The sequence below is a fragment of the Scyliorhinus torazame genome, chromosome 16, assembly GCF_047496885.1.
Source record: "Scyliorhinus torazame isolate Kashiwa2021f chromosome 16, sScyTor2.1, whole genome shotgun sequence".
Taxonomy (NCBI): Eukaryota; Metazoa; Chordata; class Chondrichthyes; order Carcharhiniformes; family Scyliorhinidae; genus Scyliorhinus; species Scyliorhinus torazame.
In genome coordinates this window covers 96,584,853-96,600,640 of record NC_092722.1, presented here as the reverse complement: position 1 = coordinate 96,600,640, position 15,788 = coordinate 96,584,853, and the positions used below count along the sequence as shown (strand labels likewise).

At 51.5% G+C, this 15,788-nt stretch overlaps 1 protein-coding gene across 1 annotated transcript in view; it reads right to left on the bottom strand.

The window, feature by feature from the left end:
* Positions 1–15,788, bottom strand: part of hk1 (hexokinase 1) — a 328,092-nt gene that overhangs the window by 156,176 nt on the left and 156,128 nt on the right. The window contains exons 7-8 of the mRNA XM_072478763.1: positions 9,709–9,892; positions 4,936–5,091 (exon numbers count right to left, since the gene is read on the bottom strand). Coding sequence (XP_072334864.1) covers positions 4,936–5,091; positions 9,709–9,892 — 340 coding nt within the window. The remainder of the gene's footprint in view (positions 1–4,935; positions 5,092–9,708; positions 9,893–15,788) is intronic.

Genomic DNA, 15,788 nt, shown 5'->3' with positions numbered 1-15,788 from the left:
CTCAACATCTACCAATTTCTTCTCTTTGGTGAATACTGATGCAAAGTATTCATTTAGTACCTCGCCCATTTCCTCTGGCTCCACACATAGGTTCCCTTGCCTACCCTTCAGTGGGCCAACCCTTTCCCTGGCTACCCCTTGCTTTTTATGTACGTGTAAAAAGCCTTGGGATTTTCCTTAACCCTATTTGCCAATGACTTTTCGTGACCCCTTCTAGCCCTCCTGACTCCTTGCTTAAGTTCCTTCCTACTTTCCTTATATTCCACACAGGCTTCGTCTGTTCCCAGCCTGTTAGCCCTGACAAATGCCTCCTTTTTCTTTTTGACGAGGCCCACAATATTTTTCGTTATCCAAGGTTCCCAAAAATTGCCGTATTTATCCTTCTTCCTCACAGGAACATGCCGGTCCTGAATTCCTTTCAACTGACACTTGAAAGCCTCCCACATGTCAGATGTTGATTTGCCCTCAAACATCCGCCCCCAATCTAGGTTCTTCAGTTCCCGCCTAATATTGTTATAATTAGCCTTCCCCCAATTTAGCACATTCATCCTAGGACCACTCTTATCCTTGTCCACCAGCACTTTAAAACTTACTGAATTGTGGTCACTGTTCCCGAAATGCTCCCCTACTGAAATATCTACCACCTGGTCGGGCTCATTCCCCAATACCAGGTCCACTACCGCCCCTTCCCTAGTTGGACTGTCTACATATTGTTTTAAGAAGCCCTCCTGGATGCTCCTTACAAACTCCTCCCCGTCTAAGCCCCTGGCACTAAGTGAGTCCCAGTCAATATTGGGGAAGTTGAAGTCTCCCATCACCACAACCCTGTTGTTTTTACTCTTTTCCAAAATCTGTCTACCTATCTGCTCCTCTATCTCCCGCTGGCTGTTGGGAAGCCTGTAGTAAACCCCTAACATTGTGACTGCACCCTTCTTATTCCTGATCTCTACCCACATAGCCTCACTGCCCTCTGAGGTGTCCGCCCGCAGTACAGCTGTGATATTCTCCCTAACCAATAGCGCAACTCCGCCACCCCTTTTACATCCCCCTCTATCCCGCCTGAAACATCTAAATCCTGGAACGTTTAGCTGCCAATCCTGCCCTTCCCACAACCAGGTCTCTGTAATGGCAACAACATCATAGTTCCAAGTACTAATCCAAGCTCTAGGTTCATCTGCCTTCCCCGTAATACTTCTTGAATTAAAACATATGCACTTCAGGCCACCAAACCCGCTGTGTTCAGCAACTTCTCCCTGTCTGCTCTGCCTCAGAGCCACACTGTCCCTATTCCCTCGTTCTTCCTCAATGCTCTCACCTTCTGACCTATTGTTCCCGTGCCCACCCCCCTGCCATACCAGTTTAAACCCTCCCGCAGCTTTTGCTGCAGATACGGGCCCCCGCACTTCTGCCTCCAGCGGCCGCGCCATGCTCCATGACTCGGACCGCGGAGATAGACCCACAAAGGAGACCCCGATTGGCCGCGCGCCCGACCCTCAAACCCCACACAATCATTCCCCGGTCACCTTTAAGGCCCCCCACCCAGCCTCTGATCCGCAAGCCCTCGACCAGGGCGGCAACGGACTGAGTCCGCAGCCGCCACGCGAATATCCCGACCGGCTGGACCAGATTAGATGTCGGAGCGGGCCTCTGGCAATGGCCCCGGCGATGCGGTGTACTCCCCGGTGACGCCGCATTTCGGTGCCCAGAGAATCCGCGTCAAACTGAATTCTCTGCTCCTGTGCGGCCCCGATTCTGGCGTCGGGGTGCGGAGAATCCAGCTCTAGATCTTTCTACTAGGCACTTTACAGCCTTCTGGAATCAACACTGAAGTCATTGGCCGGGATTCACAGATATCGCGGCCAAGTGTTGACGTCGGTGTCAAAACCGGCTTGAGTGACGCCGGCATCAACGGGCCTCCAGGCCCAGTAATTCTCGTCTTCTTCAGAGGCTAGAATGGCCCCGGAGTGCTGTGCGCTGCTCTGCCGCTGAAAGCCGACCCTATACAGCCGGGCGCAAGTGCGCCACGGCCGTCTCCGCGCAGGCGCATGCGCGTGGTTGCCGTCTCCACGCCGGCACGGAGCAACATGTTGGTGACCGAACAGTGGGCCCGCGCAGCAGGAGGTAGGCCCCCTCCAGATCGCGGATGCCCGCCAATCGGAAGCCCCCGATCTCGGGACTGGACCCTGTGGGACCCCCACCCGATCTCGGGCCTGGACCCCGTGGGCCACGCCCCCCTCCCCCGGGAGTCAGATCGCCCTGTCCCCCCACCAGGACGTCCACCGGTCTGGGCACCCGCCGGGTGGTACCAGGCGTGAATCATGCCGGCCTCGGCCCGTCGCGTGCGGAGAATCGCCGCGGGGGCCTATTTCAGCGGACCCTATTGGCGCCGCGGCGACTGCACGGGCGCAATTGCCGCCGATTCTCCAGCTGCCGGACAATCTGCGGCCCGGCGTCGGAGCGGCGTGGTGGGTTTCTCGCGCCCCCCCCACCCTGGCGATTTTCCGACCTGCCGCAGGTGCGGAGAAGCCCGGCCATTAATTTCAGACCATGAACTCTGTCCCACATATTGATTTGTTTATCTGCCATGAACCGGTTTGAATCTTGTTTTTATGTTGTGACTCCAGACAGATCTGGATTATTTTGGTATTTAACATTTTTCTGGGACCAATGCTTTCTCTTTACTGTGATCAATATGACTCCCTTTGACTTGGTCCATAACAACTTTGGGATTGAGGACGGAATTCTCCATTTTCCGCCGCTGTGATCGGGTGGAGGATGTAGCATCCTCCCGTAAAACGGGATTGGCGCCTGTTGCGACGTTCTGAACTCCGTCCCGTGGCCTTAGCCTTACTATCCGCCTTGCATCAGCGGGAGGATGCAAATCACCAATTTGCATCCATTTCAATTTCATTAACAGGCTGGAAGCCTGAATCTCCAGCCACCCCGTCCCTCCCATTATACACCGAACCCCACAAAGGGTATTCCATCGGACGGTCTTTGGTGCAAGTGTGGCCCTGACACGGTGGATCCCGAGGTGGGTCAAGGGGTTCAGTGCATAACTGAGGTGCCCCCCAAAGTTTATCGGAAGGCCCCCTCCACCCCCACAACTCAAATCCTGCCCCCTATCCTCGTTGAAAGTAGGGGCATCCACCCCCCCCACCACGGGAATAACGGGTCACCCCCCACACAGCATGCATACATGAAAGCAACCCGACCCCCCATCAGAGGCACCTGTCTGAAAGCTGAAGAGCAGTCCAAGCAGTAGATGAAAAATCACTGCAGTCTCACTTATCCTTTCCTCTTCTTCACAGCAGAAAACACTTCGCTGCCTTGAACTATCAAGGGCAGCGTTGTGGCACAGTAGTTAACACTGCTGCCTCAGAGCTCCAGGGACCTGGGTTTGGGTGACTGTGTGGAGTTTGCATAATCGGAGTGTTGCGTTAGTTAAGGGGGAAAATAAAAAGCTGTTTCTAATTTGGTTATATCTTAGGGTAGCACGGTAACACAAGTGGCTTCGCAGCGCCAGGGTCCCAGGTTCGATTCCCCGCTGGGTCACTGTCTGTGCGGAGTCTGCGCGTTCTCACCGTGTGTGCGTGGGTTTTCTCCATGTGCTCCGGTTTCCTCCCACGGTCCAAAGACGTGCAGGTTAGGTAGATTGGCCATGATAAATTGCCCTTAGTGACCAAAGAGGTTAGGAGGGGTTATTGGGTTACGGGGATAGGGTGGAAGCGTGGGCTTAAGTGGGTCGGTGCAGACTCGATGGGCCGAATGGCCTCCTTCTGCACAGTATGTTCTATTTGCATTTCAAAGGTTATCCAGGATCTGATGCTCTTTTAAGTGTACTTGGTTTTTGAGGGAGCCTTTGACACATTATAGCAGCTGCTGCTTTAAACACTTGGCTGAGGCAGCAGGTGTTATGGAAGGGTAAGTGAAAATGCAGTAATTTTTCACTCTGCTGCCTGGACTGCTCCTCAGCTTTAAGGTAGGGTTGACTGATGGGGGTCTCTGATACGGAGGTGGTGGGGATGGTTGGGTCACCATTGTGACAGCGTGCATGCTGTGGGGGGAAGTGACCAATTATTCTCGTGGTTGGGGAAAGGATGCCCCTACAATGTCAGTGGGAGGGTGGGAGTCAGGATTTGCGTTGTGGGGGTCCTGCCACAGGATCTCGCTATCGGGTCGTTCGATCATAATGGCTGCCCAATACTGGGATTCTGACGGATTCCAGTGAGCTCTCCACCATGCATAAATTAGCATGGTGAAGTGGAGAGACTCGCATACTGGGTGCCACTACTAGCACCAGCGGAGACCAGGAGCGATTATCCCCTGGCGAGAGCACTTAGTATCCTGAACGGAGAATCTCCACCTTAAGTTCTCTCACACTCTACCCTATTCCAGACCTTGTGTTTTTCCTCCCTCTCTTCTCTTTCAACAGCATAAAACCCATCACATTTCTACCCTCCTTCAGTCTGAAGAAGAGCCACATTCAACTCAGTCTATGGGTGTCTAAAGGCAGTGAAGTAGCTGAAGAAAAACTGCTGGAAACATTCAGCAGGTCCGGCAACATTTTGCACACACATCACTCTGCCTGTGATCGTTAACCTGCAAAGACAGTCAGCAAGGCTCACACTGGCTGCCTGCTTTCAAAATATTGCCCAAACAGCAAACCTAACAGCCTTATGGTAAAGGAAACCGCCCTCCAAACATTGGGACGAGATGGCCTGAGGCCTCACTGTCCAAGCTTATTAGCATGTCCACATATCGTGCCTTACCTTATTCAGGAAAATTCCCAGTGGAACTGTAGTCAAACAGGACTAAGGAGGAAGTAGAAGGGATAAAAGTGATATATTATCCACACTTGTTTGAGCCTGAGACTAAGATTGTGCTCGGAAAGCACCCTGTTAAATAATTAATATTGCTCCAAATGTTACTTACTTCTCAATAGCAGATACATCCTTCGTTTCCAATTTGCCTTTGGTAAGAAGTTCTGGTGTGATGTTCCCTTCAAAAAGGAGCCCTTCTTTGGCCATCTTTACGAGAATGAGCCTCACGAGTTCTCCCATGTACATTCCGCTGATCATTTTCTCAAACCTGTACCATTAAGTTACACGGCTATGAGTTCATTTGTCTCACTGCCTGATAATTCAGTATTAGATTGTTAGACACTTGCAAAATGCTTAAATTCTTTGGCTTAGGAACAGTCAAATGACAAGTGATTTAACTTTATGCTAGTGTTATTCAATATTGTTATAATTCAAATTGCAAACCAAAATCAACTTAGCATTAAAATGATGACTAAAGAAGTAATGATCACCTTCTCTGTCCCAATAATCGCATAGCCAGAGTCCTGCACTTTTTAGAATCCCTACAAAGCTGAAGGAGGCCATTTGGCCCATCAAGTCTACACCGACCTTTCGAAAGAACACTAAGGCCCACACCTCCTCCCTATTCCCGTGACCTCATCTAACCTTTTTGACAATAAGGGACAATTTAGCATGGCCAATCCACCAAACCCGCACATCTTTGGACTGTGGGAGGAAACTAGAGCACCCGGAGGCAAAACACTTAGGAATATAGAAAGTCAGAGAGATCTGGGTGTACAGGTCCACAGATAGAACATAGAACATAGAACAATACAGCGCAGTACAGGCCCTTCAGCCCACGATGTTGCACCGAAACAAAAGCCATCTAACCTACACTATGCCATTATCATCCATATGTTTATCCAATAAACTTTTAAATGCCCTCAATGTTGGCGAGTTCACTACTGTAGCAGGTAGGGCATTCCACGGCCTCACTACTCTTTGCGTAAAGAACCTACCTCTGACCTCTGTCCTATATCTATTACCCCTCAGTTTAAAGTTATGTCCCCTCGTGCCAGCCATATCCATCCGCGGGAGAAGGCTCTCACTGTCCACCCTATCCAACCCCCTGATCATTTTGTATGCCTCTATTAAGTCTCCTCTTAACCTTCTTCTCTCTAACGAAAACAACCTCAAGTCCATCAGCCTTTCCTCATAAGATTTTCCCTCCATACCAGGCAACATCCTGGTAAATCTCCTCTGCACCCGCTCCAAAGCCTCCACGTCCTTCCTATAATGCGGTGACCAGAACTGTACGCAATACTCCAAATGCGGCCGTACCAGAGTTCTGTACAGCTGCAACATGACCTCCCGACTCCGGAACTCAATCCCTCTACCAATAAAGGCCAACACGCCATAGGCCTTCTTCACCACCCTATCAACCTGGGTGGCAACTTTCAGGGATCTATGTACATGGACACCTAGATCCCTCTGCTCATCCATACTTTCAAGAACTTTACCATTAGCCAAATATTCCGCATTCCTGTTATTCCTTCCAAAGTGAATCACCTCACACTTCTCTACATTAAACTCCATTTGCCACCTCTCAGCCCAGCTCTGCAGCTTATCTATATCCTCTGTAACCTGCTACATCCTTCCACACTATCGACAACACCACCGACTTTAGTATCGTCTGCAAATTTACTCACCCACCCTTCTGCGCCTTCCTCTAGGTCATTGATAAAAATGACAAACAGCAACGGCCCCAGAACAGATCCTTGTAGTACTCCACTTGTGACTGTACTCCATTCTGAACATTTCCCATCAACCACCACCCTCTGTCTTCTTTCAGCTAGCCAATTTCTGATCCACATCTCTAAATCACCCTCAATCCCCAGCCTCCGTATTTTTTGCAATAGCCTACCGTGGGGAACCTTATCATGCGCTTTGCTGAAATCCATATACACCACATCAACTGCTCTACCCTCGTCTACCTGTTCAGTCACCTTCTCAAAGAACTCAATAAGGTTTGTGAGGCATGACCTACCCTTCACAAAGCCATGCTGACTATCCCTGATCATATTATTCCTATCTAGATGATTATAAATCTTGTCTCTTATAATCCCCTCCAAGACTTTACCCACTACAGACGTGAGGCTCACCGGTCTATAGTTGCCGGGGTTGTCTCTGCTCCCCTTTTTGAACAAAGGGACCACATTTGCTGTCCTCCAGTCCTCTGGCACTATTCCTGTAGCCAATGATGACATAAAAATCAAAGCCAAAGGTCCAGCAATCTCTTCCCTGGCCTCCCAGAGAATCCTAGGATAAATCCCATCAGGTCCCGGGGACTTATCTATTTTCAGCCTGTCCAGAATTGCCAACACCTCTTCCCTATGTACATCAATGCCATCTATTCTATTAGCCTGGGGCTCAGCATTCTCCTCCACAACATTATCTTTTTCCTGAGTGAATACTGACGAAAAATATTCATTTAGTATCTCGCCTATCTCTTCAGACTCCACACACAATTTCCCATCCCTGTCCTTGACTGGTCCTACTCTTTCCCTAGTCATTCGCTTATTCCTGACATACCTGTAGAAAGCTTTTGGATTTTCCTTGATCCTTCCTGCCAAATACTTCTCATGTCCCCTCCTTGCTCGTCTTAGCTCTCTCTTTAGATCCTTCCTCGCTACCTTGTAACTATCCATCGCCCCAACCGAAACTTCACACTTCATCTTCACATAGGCCTCCTTCTTCCTCTTAACAAGAGATTCCACTTCTTTGGTAAACCACGGTTCCCTCGCTCAACGCCTTCCTCCCTGTCTGACCGGTACATACTTATCAAGAACACGCAGCAGCTGATCCTTGAACAAGCCCCACTTATCCAGTGTGCCCAACACTTGCAGCCTACTTCTCCACCTTATCCCCCCCAAGTCACGTCTAATGGCATCATAATTGCCCTTCCCCCAGCTATAACTCTTGCCCTGCGGTGTATACTTATCCCTTTCCATCATTAACGTAAAGGTCACCGAATTGTGGTCACTGTCCCCAAAGTGCTCTCCTACCTCCAAATCCAACACCTGGCCTGGTTCATTACCCAAAACCAAATCCAACGTGGCCTCGCCTCTTGTTGGCCTGTCAACATATTGTTTCAGGAAACCCTCCTGCACACACTGTACAAAAAACGACCCATCTATTGTACTCGAACTATATCTTTTCCAGTCAATATTTGGAAAGTTAAAGTCTCCCATAATAACTACCCTGTTACTTTCGCTCATATCCAGAATCATCTTCGCCATCCTTTCCTCTACATCCCTAGAACTATTAGGAGGCCTATAAAAAACTCCCAACAGGATGACCTCTCCTTTCCTGTTTCTAACTTCAGCCCATACTACCTCGGAAGAAGAGTCCCCATCTAGCATCCTCTCCGCCACCGTAATACTGTTCTTGACTAGCAGCGCCACACCTCCCCCTCTTTTGCCTCCTTCTCTGAGCTTACTAAAACACCTAAACCCCGGAACCTGCAACATCCATTCCTGTCCCTGCTCTATCCATGTCTCAGGAAAAAGATAATGCTGTGGAGGAGAATGCTGAGCCCCAGTCTAATAGATCTTTGAAAATTGCAACACAAATGGACAACATAGTCAAGAAAGCATATGGAACGCTTGCCTTCATTGGACAGGGCATCGAGGATAAAAACTGTCAAGTCAGGCTGCACTTGGAATATTGCACAAAATTCTGATCGCCATACTACATGAAGGATGTGGAGGCTTTGGAGAGGGCGCAGAGGAGGTTTACTAGGATGTTGCCTGGTCTGGAGGGTGTTAGCTATGCGGAGTGGCTGAATATATTTGGACTGTTTTCATTAGAACAACGGAGGTTATGGGGTGACCTGATCGAGGTCTACAAGATTATGAATGGCATGGATAGTGTAGATAGGCAGGCACTCTTTCCCAGGACAGAGGGGTCAGTCACCATGGGGCATGGGTGTAAGGTCCGAGGGGCAAAGTTTAGAAGAGATGTTCCAGGCAGGGTTTTTTACACGGAAGGTGGTGAGTGCCTGGAACGCGTTGCCAGGGGAGATTGTGGAAGCAGATATATTAACGGCATTCAAAGGCATCTTGACAAATACACGGATTACCCCTGGATAGGATGGGTAATAATATTAATCTTAATTGTCACAAGTAGGCTTATATTAACACTGCAATGAAGTTACCGTGAAAGGGTATAGACGGACACGGCACAAGGAAGTGCTGAGGGTTTTGGCCAAGGTTGGTATCATTATAGGTATAGACTTGCAGGGCCGAAGGGCCTGTTCCTGTGCTGTATGGTTCTTTATTCTTTGTTCTTTGAAACCCATGCAGACATGGGGAGAAAGTGCAAACTCCACAGACAGTCACCCGAGGCCGGAATTGGACTGGGGACCTTGGTGAGGCAACAGTGCTAACCACTGTGCCACCTTGCCGCCCACTGGGACATAATTTAATCTGGGAAACTTACTGGTAAGAAAGGAAAGGCTGACAATTTCCAAAACACCTTCACAGCCTTGGGTAGTCCTGAAGTAAGGAAATTTCTAAAATCATTGAATCCCTATTGTGTAGGGCCAGATTTGGTCCACTGAATCTGCACTGACCCTCTGAAAGAGCACCCCACCCAAGCACGCCCCATTACCTAACCTACACACTCCTGGACAGTCCACTTAACTTGCACATCTTTGGACATCGTCTTGGAAGAGGCAAAATCGGATGCGGGGCTAAGTTTATCTCATTAACATTATCGCCCATTTGGTTCTCCAATGGAAAAATGGCCGTTGCAGGGAGACATCCTGTAAATTGGAGTTCAGGGAAATTCAAACCTGAAGAAGCAGCTTTTTAGTTAATAAATAAATGGAAAAGTGAGAACTTACAGCTGCTTTCCTGGATTGAGAGAACCACGATCGATTTCCCGATCAAATTCAGTCCTGATAGATTCCAGTGAACCATCATCTCCAAAACCACCCCATTCTAAGTTGATGCACATCCGTCCTTCATCGCCTTCCACCAGGTCTATATGTCTTAGCTCCTCCATGTAACACGCATTCGTGCCTGTGCCTATGTATCACTCAAAACAGAACAGTTATCAGCTCAGAAACAACTACTTTTAAAATCAAATATGAAGTTTCTGTGGTCCAGCAGTGCAGATCATAAATGGGGTAAAAATCACATACACCAGCTGACCTTTGGTAACTAACTCATAAGTTCATTCTTTCTGTGGGTACTCTGGTCACTCGCAGAAACAGTGCACACCATTCCAAACAGCGGGGAGGTTTCCTCCCCCTCGGGGATGGGGCGGGAATCCCTCGCCCTCAGGAATGGGACGGGATTCCCTCGCCCTCGGGAATGGGACGGGATTCCCTTGCCCTCGGGGATGGGAGGGAATGTCTTGCACTCGGGGATGGGACGGGAATCCATCGCCCTCGGGGATGGGAGGGAATCCCTCAGGGTTGGGAGGGATTCCCTCGCTTTCGGGGATGGGGAGGGATTCCCTCACCCTCGGAGATGGGATGGATTCCCTCACACTCGGAGATGGGAGGGATTCCCTCACCGTCGGAGTTGGGGAATTACCTTGCCGTCGGATATGGGGGGATATTTCTTGTGCCCAAGGATAATGAGTGCTTTCCTCGCTCTTGGGGATTTGCTCTGGCTCAAGTGGGGGGGCAGTTTTCCCTTTGCACTCAGGGGTGGGGTATTTCCTCGCACTCGGGGATTGGGGGTGGGGGGGTGGGTGAGAGAAAGAGTTTCCCGCACTCAGTGATGGAGGGATTCATCGCACTCAGTGATGGGGGGATTCCTCGCACTCAGTGATGGGGGGGGGGGGGGGGGTCCTCACACTCAGTGATGAGGATTTCCTCGCACTCAGTGATGGGCGGGATTACTCACATTCAGTGATGGGTTAGATTCCTCACATTCAGTGATGGGCGGGATTCCACATTCAATGATGGGCGGGATTGCACACATTCAGTGATGGGGGGGGGGGGGGTGTCCTCACACTCAGTGATGGGGATTTCCTCGCACTCAGTGATGGGCGGGATTCCTCACACTCAGTGATGGGGGGTTTCCTCGCACTCAAGTGAAGGGGGGATTTCCTCGCACTCAGTGATGGGCGGGATTCCTCACATTCAGTGATGGGTTGGATTCCTCACATTAAGTGATGGGCGGGATTCCACACATTCAGTGATGGGCGGGATTCCACACATTCAGTGGTGGGGGGGGGTGGTGTCCTCACACTCAGTGATGGGGGTTTCCTCGCACTCCGTGATGGGGGGATTCCTCACACTCAGTGATGGGGGGGGGGGGTTTCCTCACACTCAGTGATGGGGGGATTCCTCGCACTCAGCGATGTGGGGATTGCTCGCATTCAGCGATGGGTGGGATTCCTCGCACTCCGTGATTGGGGGGTTTCCTCGCACTCCGTGATGGGGAGGTTTCCTCGCAATCAGTGATGGGGGGTTTCCTCGCACTCAGTGATGGGGAAGTTTCCTCGCACTCAGTGATGGGTGGGATTCCTCACACTCAGTGATGAGGGGGTTTCCTCGCACTCAGGGATTGGAGGGTTTCCTCACACTCAGTGATGGGGGGGGTTTCCTCACACTCAGGGATTGGAGGGTTTCCTCACACTCAGGGATTGGAGGGTTTCCTCACACTCAGGGATGGGAGGGTTTCCTCGCACTCAGGGATGGGGATTTCCTCGCATTCAGTGATGGGGGGGGGATTCCTCACACTCGGTGATGGGGGCGGATTCCTCACACTCCGTGATGGGGGGGTTTCCTCACACTCAGTGATGGGGGTTTCCTTGCAGTCAGTGATGGGGGGGGGGGGTTTCCTCACACTCAGTGATGGGGCGGTTTCCTCGCACTCAGTGATGGGGGGTTTCAAAGAACAAAGAACAAAGAACAAAGAAATGTACAGCACAGGAACAGGCCCTTCGGCCCTCCAAGCCCGTGCCGACCATACTGCCCGACTAAACTACAATCTTCTACACTTCCTGGGTCCGTATCCTTCTATTCCCATCCTATTCATATATTTGTCAAGATGCCCCTTAAATGTCCCTATCGTCCCTGCCTCCACTACCTCCTCCGGTAGTGAGTTCCAGGCACCCACTACCCTCTGCGTAAAAAACTTGCCTCGTACATCTACTCTAAACTTTGCCCCTCTCACCTTAAACCTATGCCCCCTAGTAATTGACCCCTCTACCCTGGGGAAAAGCCTCTGACTATCCACTCTGTCTATGCCCCTCATAATTTTGTATACCTCTATCAGGTCGCCCCTCAACCTCCTTCGTTCCAGTGAGAACAAACCGAGTTTATTCAATCGCTCCTCATAGCTTATGCCCTCCATACCAGGCAACATTCTGGTAAATCTCTTCTGCACCCTCTCTAAAGCCTCCACATCCTTCTGGTAGTGTGGCGACCAGAATTGAACACTATACTCCAAGTGTGGCCTAACTAAGGTTCTATACAGCTGCAACATGACTTGCCAATTCTTATACTCAATGCCCCGGCCAATGAAGGCAAGCATGCCGTATGCCTTCTTGACTACCTTCTCCACCTGTGTAGCCCCTTTCAGTGATCTGTGGACCTGTACTCCTAGATCTCTTTGACTTTCAATACTCTTGAGGGTTCTACCATTCACTGTATATTCCCTACCTGCATTAGCCCTTCCAAAATGCATTACCTCACATTTGTCCAGGTTAAACTCCATCTGCCATCTCTCCGCCCAAGTCTCCAGACAATCTAAATCCTGCTGTATCCTCAGACAGTCCTCATCGCTATCCGCAATTCCACCAACCTTTGTGTCGTCTGCAAACTTACTAATCAGACCAGTTACATTTTCCTCCAAATCATTTATATATACTACAAAGAGCAAAGGTCCCAGCACTGATCCCTGTGGAACACCACTGGTCACAGCCCTCCAATTAGAAAAGCATCCCTCCATTGCTACCCTCTGCCTTCTATGGCCTAGCCAGTTCTGTATCCACCTTGCCAGTTCACCCCTGATCCCGTGTGACTTCACCTTTTGTACTAGTCTACCATGAGGGACCTTGTCAAAGGCCTTACTGAAGTCCATATAGACAACATCTACTGCCCTACCTGCATCAATCATCTTAGTGACCTCCTCGAAAAACTCTATCAAGTTAGTGAGACACGACCTCCCCTTCACAAAACCGTGCTGCCTCTCACTAATACGTCCATTTGCTTCCAAATGGGAGTAGATCCTGTCTCGAAAAATTCTCTCCAGTAATTTCCCTACCACTGAAGTAAGGCTCACCGGCCTGTAGTTCCCGGGATTATCCCTGCCACCCTTCTTAAACCGAGTTTCCTCGCACTCCGTGATGGTGGGGGGTTTCCTCACACTGAGTGATGGGGGGGTTTCCACACACTCAGGGATGGGAGAGTTTCCTCACACTCAGTGATGGGGGGGGTTTCCTCGCACTCAGTGAAGGGGGGGGGTTTCCTCGCACTCAGTGATGGGGAGGTTTCCTCACATTCAGTGATGGGGGGGGGTTTCCTCGCACTCAGTGATGGGGGGGTTTCCTCACACTCAGTGATGGGGGTTTCCTTGCAGTCAGTGATGGGGGGGGTTTCCTTGCACTCAATGATGGGGATTTCCTCGCATTCAGTGATGGGGAGGTTTCCTCACACCCGGTGATGGGCGATTCCTCACATTAAGTGATGGGGGGTGTCCTTACACTCAGTGACGGGGGGGGAGTTTCCTCGCACTCAGTGATGGGGGTGGGTATCATCGCACTCAGTGATGGGGATTTCGTTGCATTCAGTGATGGGGAGGTTTCCTCACACTCAGTGATGGGGGCGGATTCCTCACACTCAGTGATGTGTGGGTTTCCTCGCATTCAGAGATGTGGGGGATTCCTCACACTCAGTGATGGGGGGATTCCTCACACTCAGCGATGTGGGGGATTCCTCACACTCAGGGATGGGAGGTTTCCTCACACTCAGGGATGGGGGGGGTTTCCTCGCACTCAGTGATGGGGGGGTTTCCTCGCACTCAGTGATGGGGGGATTGCTCGCACTCAGCAATGGGGAGGTTTCCTCGCACTCAGTGATGGGGATTTCCTTGCATTCAGTGATGGGGGGGGATTCCTCACACTCGGTGATGGGGAGGTTTCCTCACACTCAGTGATGGGGAGGTTTCCTCACACTCAGGGATGGGTGGGATTCCACGCACTCAGTGATGGGGGGGTTTCCTCACACTCAGTGATGGGGGGGTTTCCTCGCACTGAGTGATGGGGGGGTTTCCTCGCACTGAGTGATGGGGGGGTTTCCTCGCACTCAGTGATGGGGAGGTTTTCTCACACTCAGTGATGGGGGGGTTTCCTCACACTGAGGGATAGGTGCGATTCCTCGCACTCAGTGATGGGGGGGGTTTCCTTGCACTTAGTGGTGGGGGGGTTTCCTCGCACTCAGTGATGGGCGGTATTCCTCGCACTCAGTGATGGGGGTGGGTATCCTCGCACTCGGTGATGGGGCATTCCTCACATTCAGTGATGGGGGCGGATTCCTCACACTCAGTGATGGGAGATTCCTCACACTCAGTGATGGGTGGGTTTCCTCGCATTCAGAGATGTGGGGGATTCCTCACACTCAGGGATGGGGGGGGGTTTCCTCACACTCAGGGATGGGGGGGTTTCCTCACACTCAGGGATGGGGGGGGGGTTTCCTCACACTCCGTGATGGGAGGGTTTCCTCACACTCCGTGATGGGGGGGGGTTCCTCACACTCAGGGATGGGAGGGTTTCCACACACTCAGGGATGGGAGGGTTTCCTCACACTCAGGGATGGGAGGGTTTCCTCACACTCAGGGATGGGAGGGTTTCCTCACACTCAGGGATGGGGGGGTTTCCTCGAACGCAGTGATGGGGGGGTTTCCTCGCACTCCGTGGTGGGGAGGTTTCCTCACACCCGGTGATGGGCGATTCCTCACATTCCGTGATGTGGGGGGTGTCCTTCCACTCAGTGATAGGGGGGGGGGGTTTCCTCGCACTCAGTGATGGGGGTGGGTATCCTCGCACTCGGTGATGGGGCAATCCTCACATTCAGTGATGGGGGGGGTTTCCTCGCACTCAGTGATGGGGGGGGTTTCCTCGCACTCAGTGATGGGGCGGGTTTCCTCACACTCAGTGATGGGGGGATTCCTCATACTCAGTGAGGGGGGGGTTTCCTTGCACTCAGTGAAGGGGGATTCCTCACACTCCGTGATGGGGGGTTTCCTCACACTCAGGGATGGGTGGGATTCCTCGCACTCAGTGATGGGGGGGTTTCCTCGCACTCAGTGATGGGGGGGTTTCCTCGCACTCAGTGATGGGGGGGTTTCCTCGCACTCAGTGATGGGGGGGTTTCCTCGCACTCAGTGATGGGGGGGTTTCCTCGCACTCAGTGATGGGGGGGTTTCCTCGCACTCAGTGATGGGGGGGTTTCCTCGCACTCAGTGATGGGGGGGTTTCCTCGCACTCAGTGATGGGGGGGTTTCCTCGCACTCATTGATGGGGGGGTTTCCTCGCACTCAGTGATGGGGGGGTTTCCTCGCACTCAGTGATGGGGAGGTTTCCTCACCCTCAGTGATGGGGAGGTTTCCTCACCCTCAGTGATGGGTAGGTTTCCTCGCACTCAGTGATGGGCGGTATTCCTCGCACTCAGTGATGGGCGGTATTCCTCGCACTCAGTGATGGGGGATTCCTCGCACTCACCGATGGGCGGGATTCCTCGCACTCAGTGATGGGGGGGTTTCCTCGCACTCAGTGATGGGGGGGTTTCCTCGCACTCAGTGATGGGGGGCTTTCGTCGCACTCAGTGATGGGGTGGGTATCCTCGCACTCCGTGATGGGGAGGTTTCCTCGCACTCCGTGATGGGGAGATTTCCTCACACTCAGTGATCGGCGGGATTCCTCTCACTCAGTGATCGGCGAGATTCCTCGCACTCCGTGAATGGA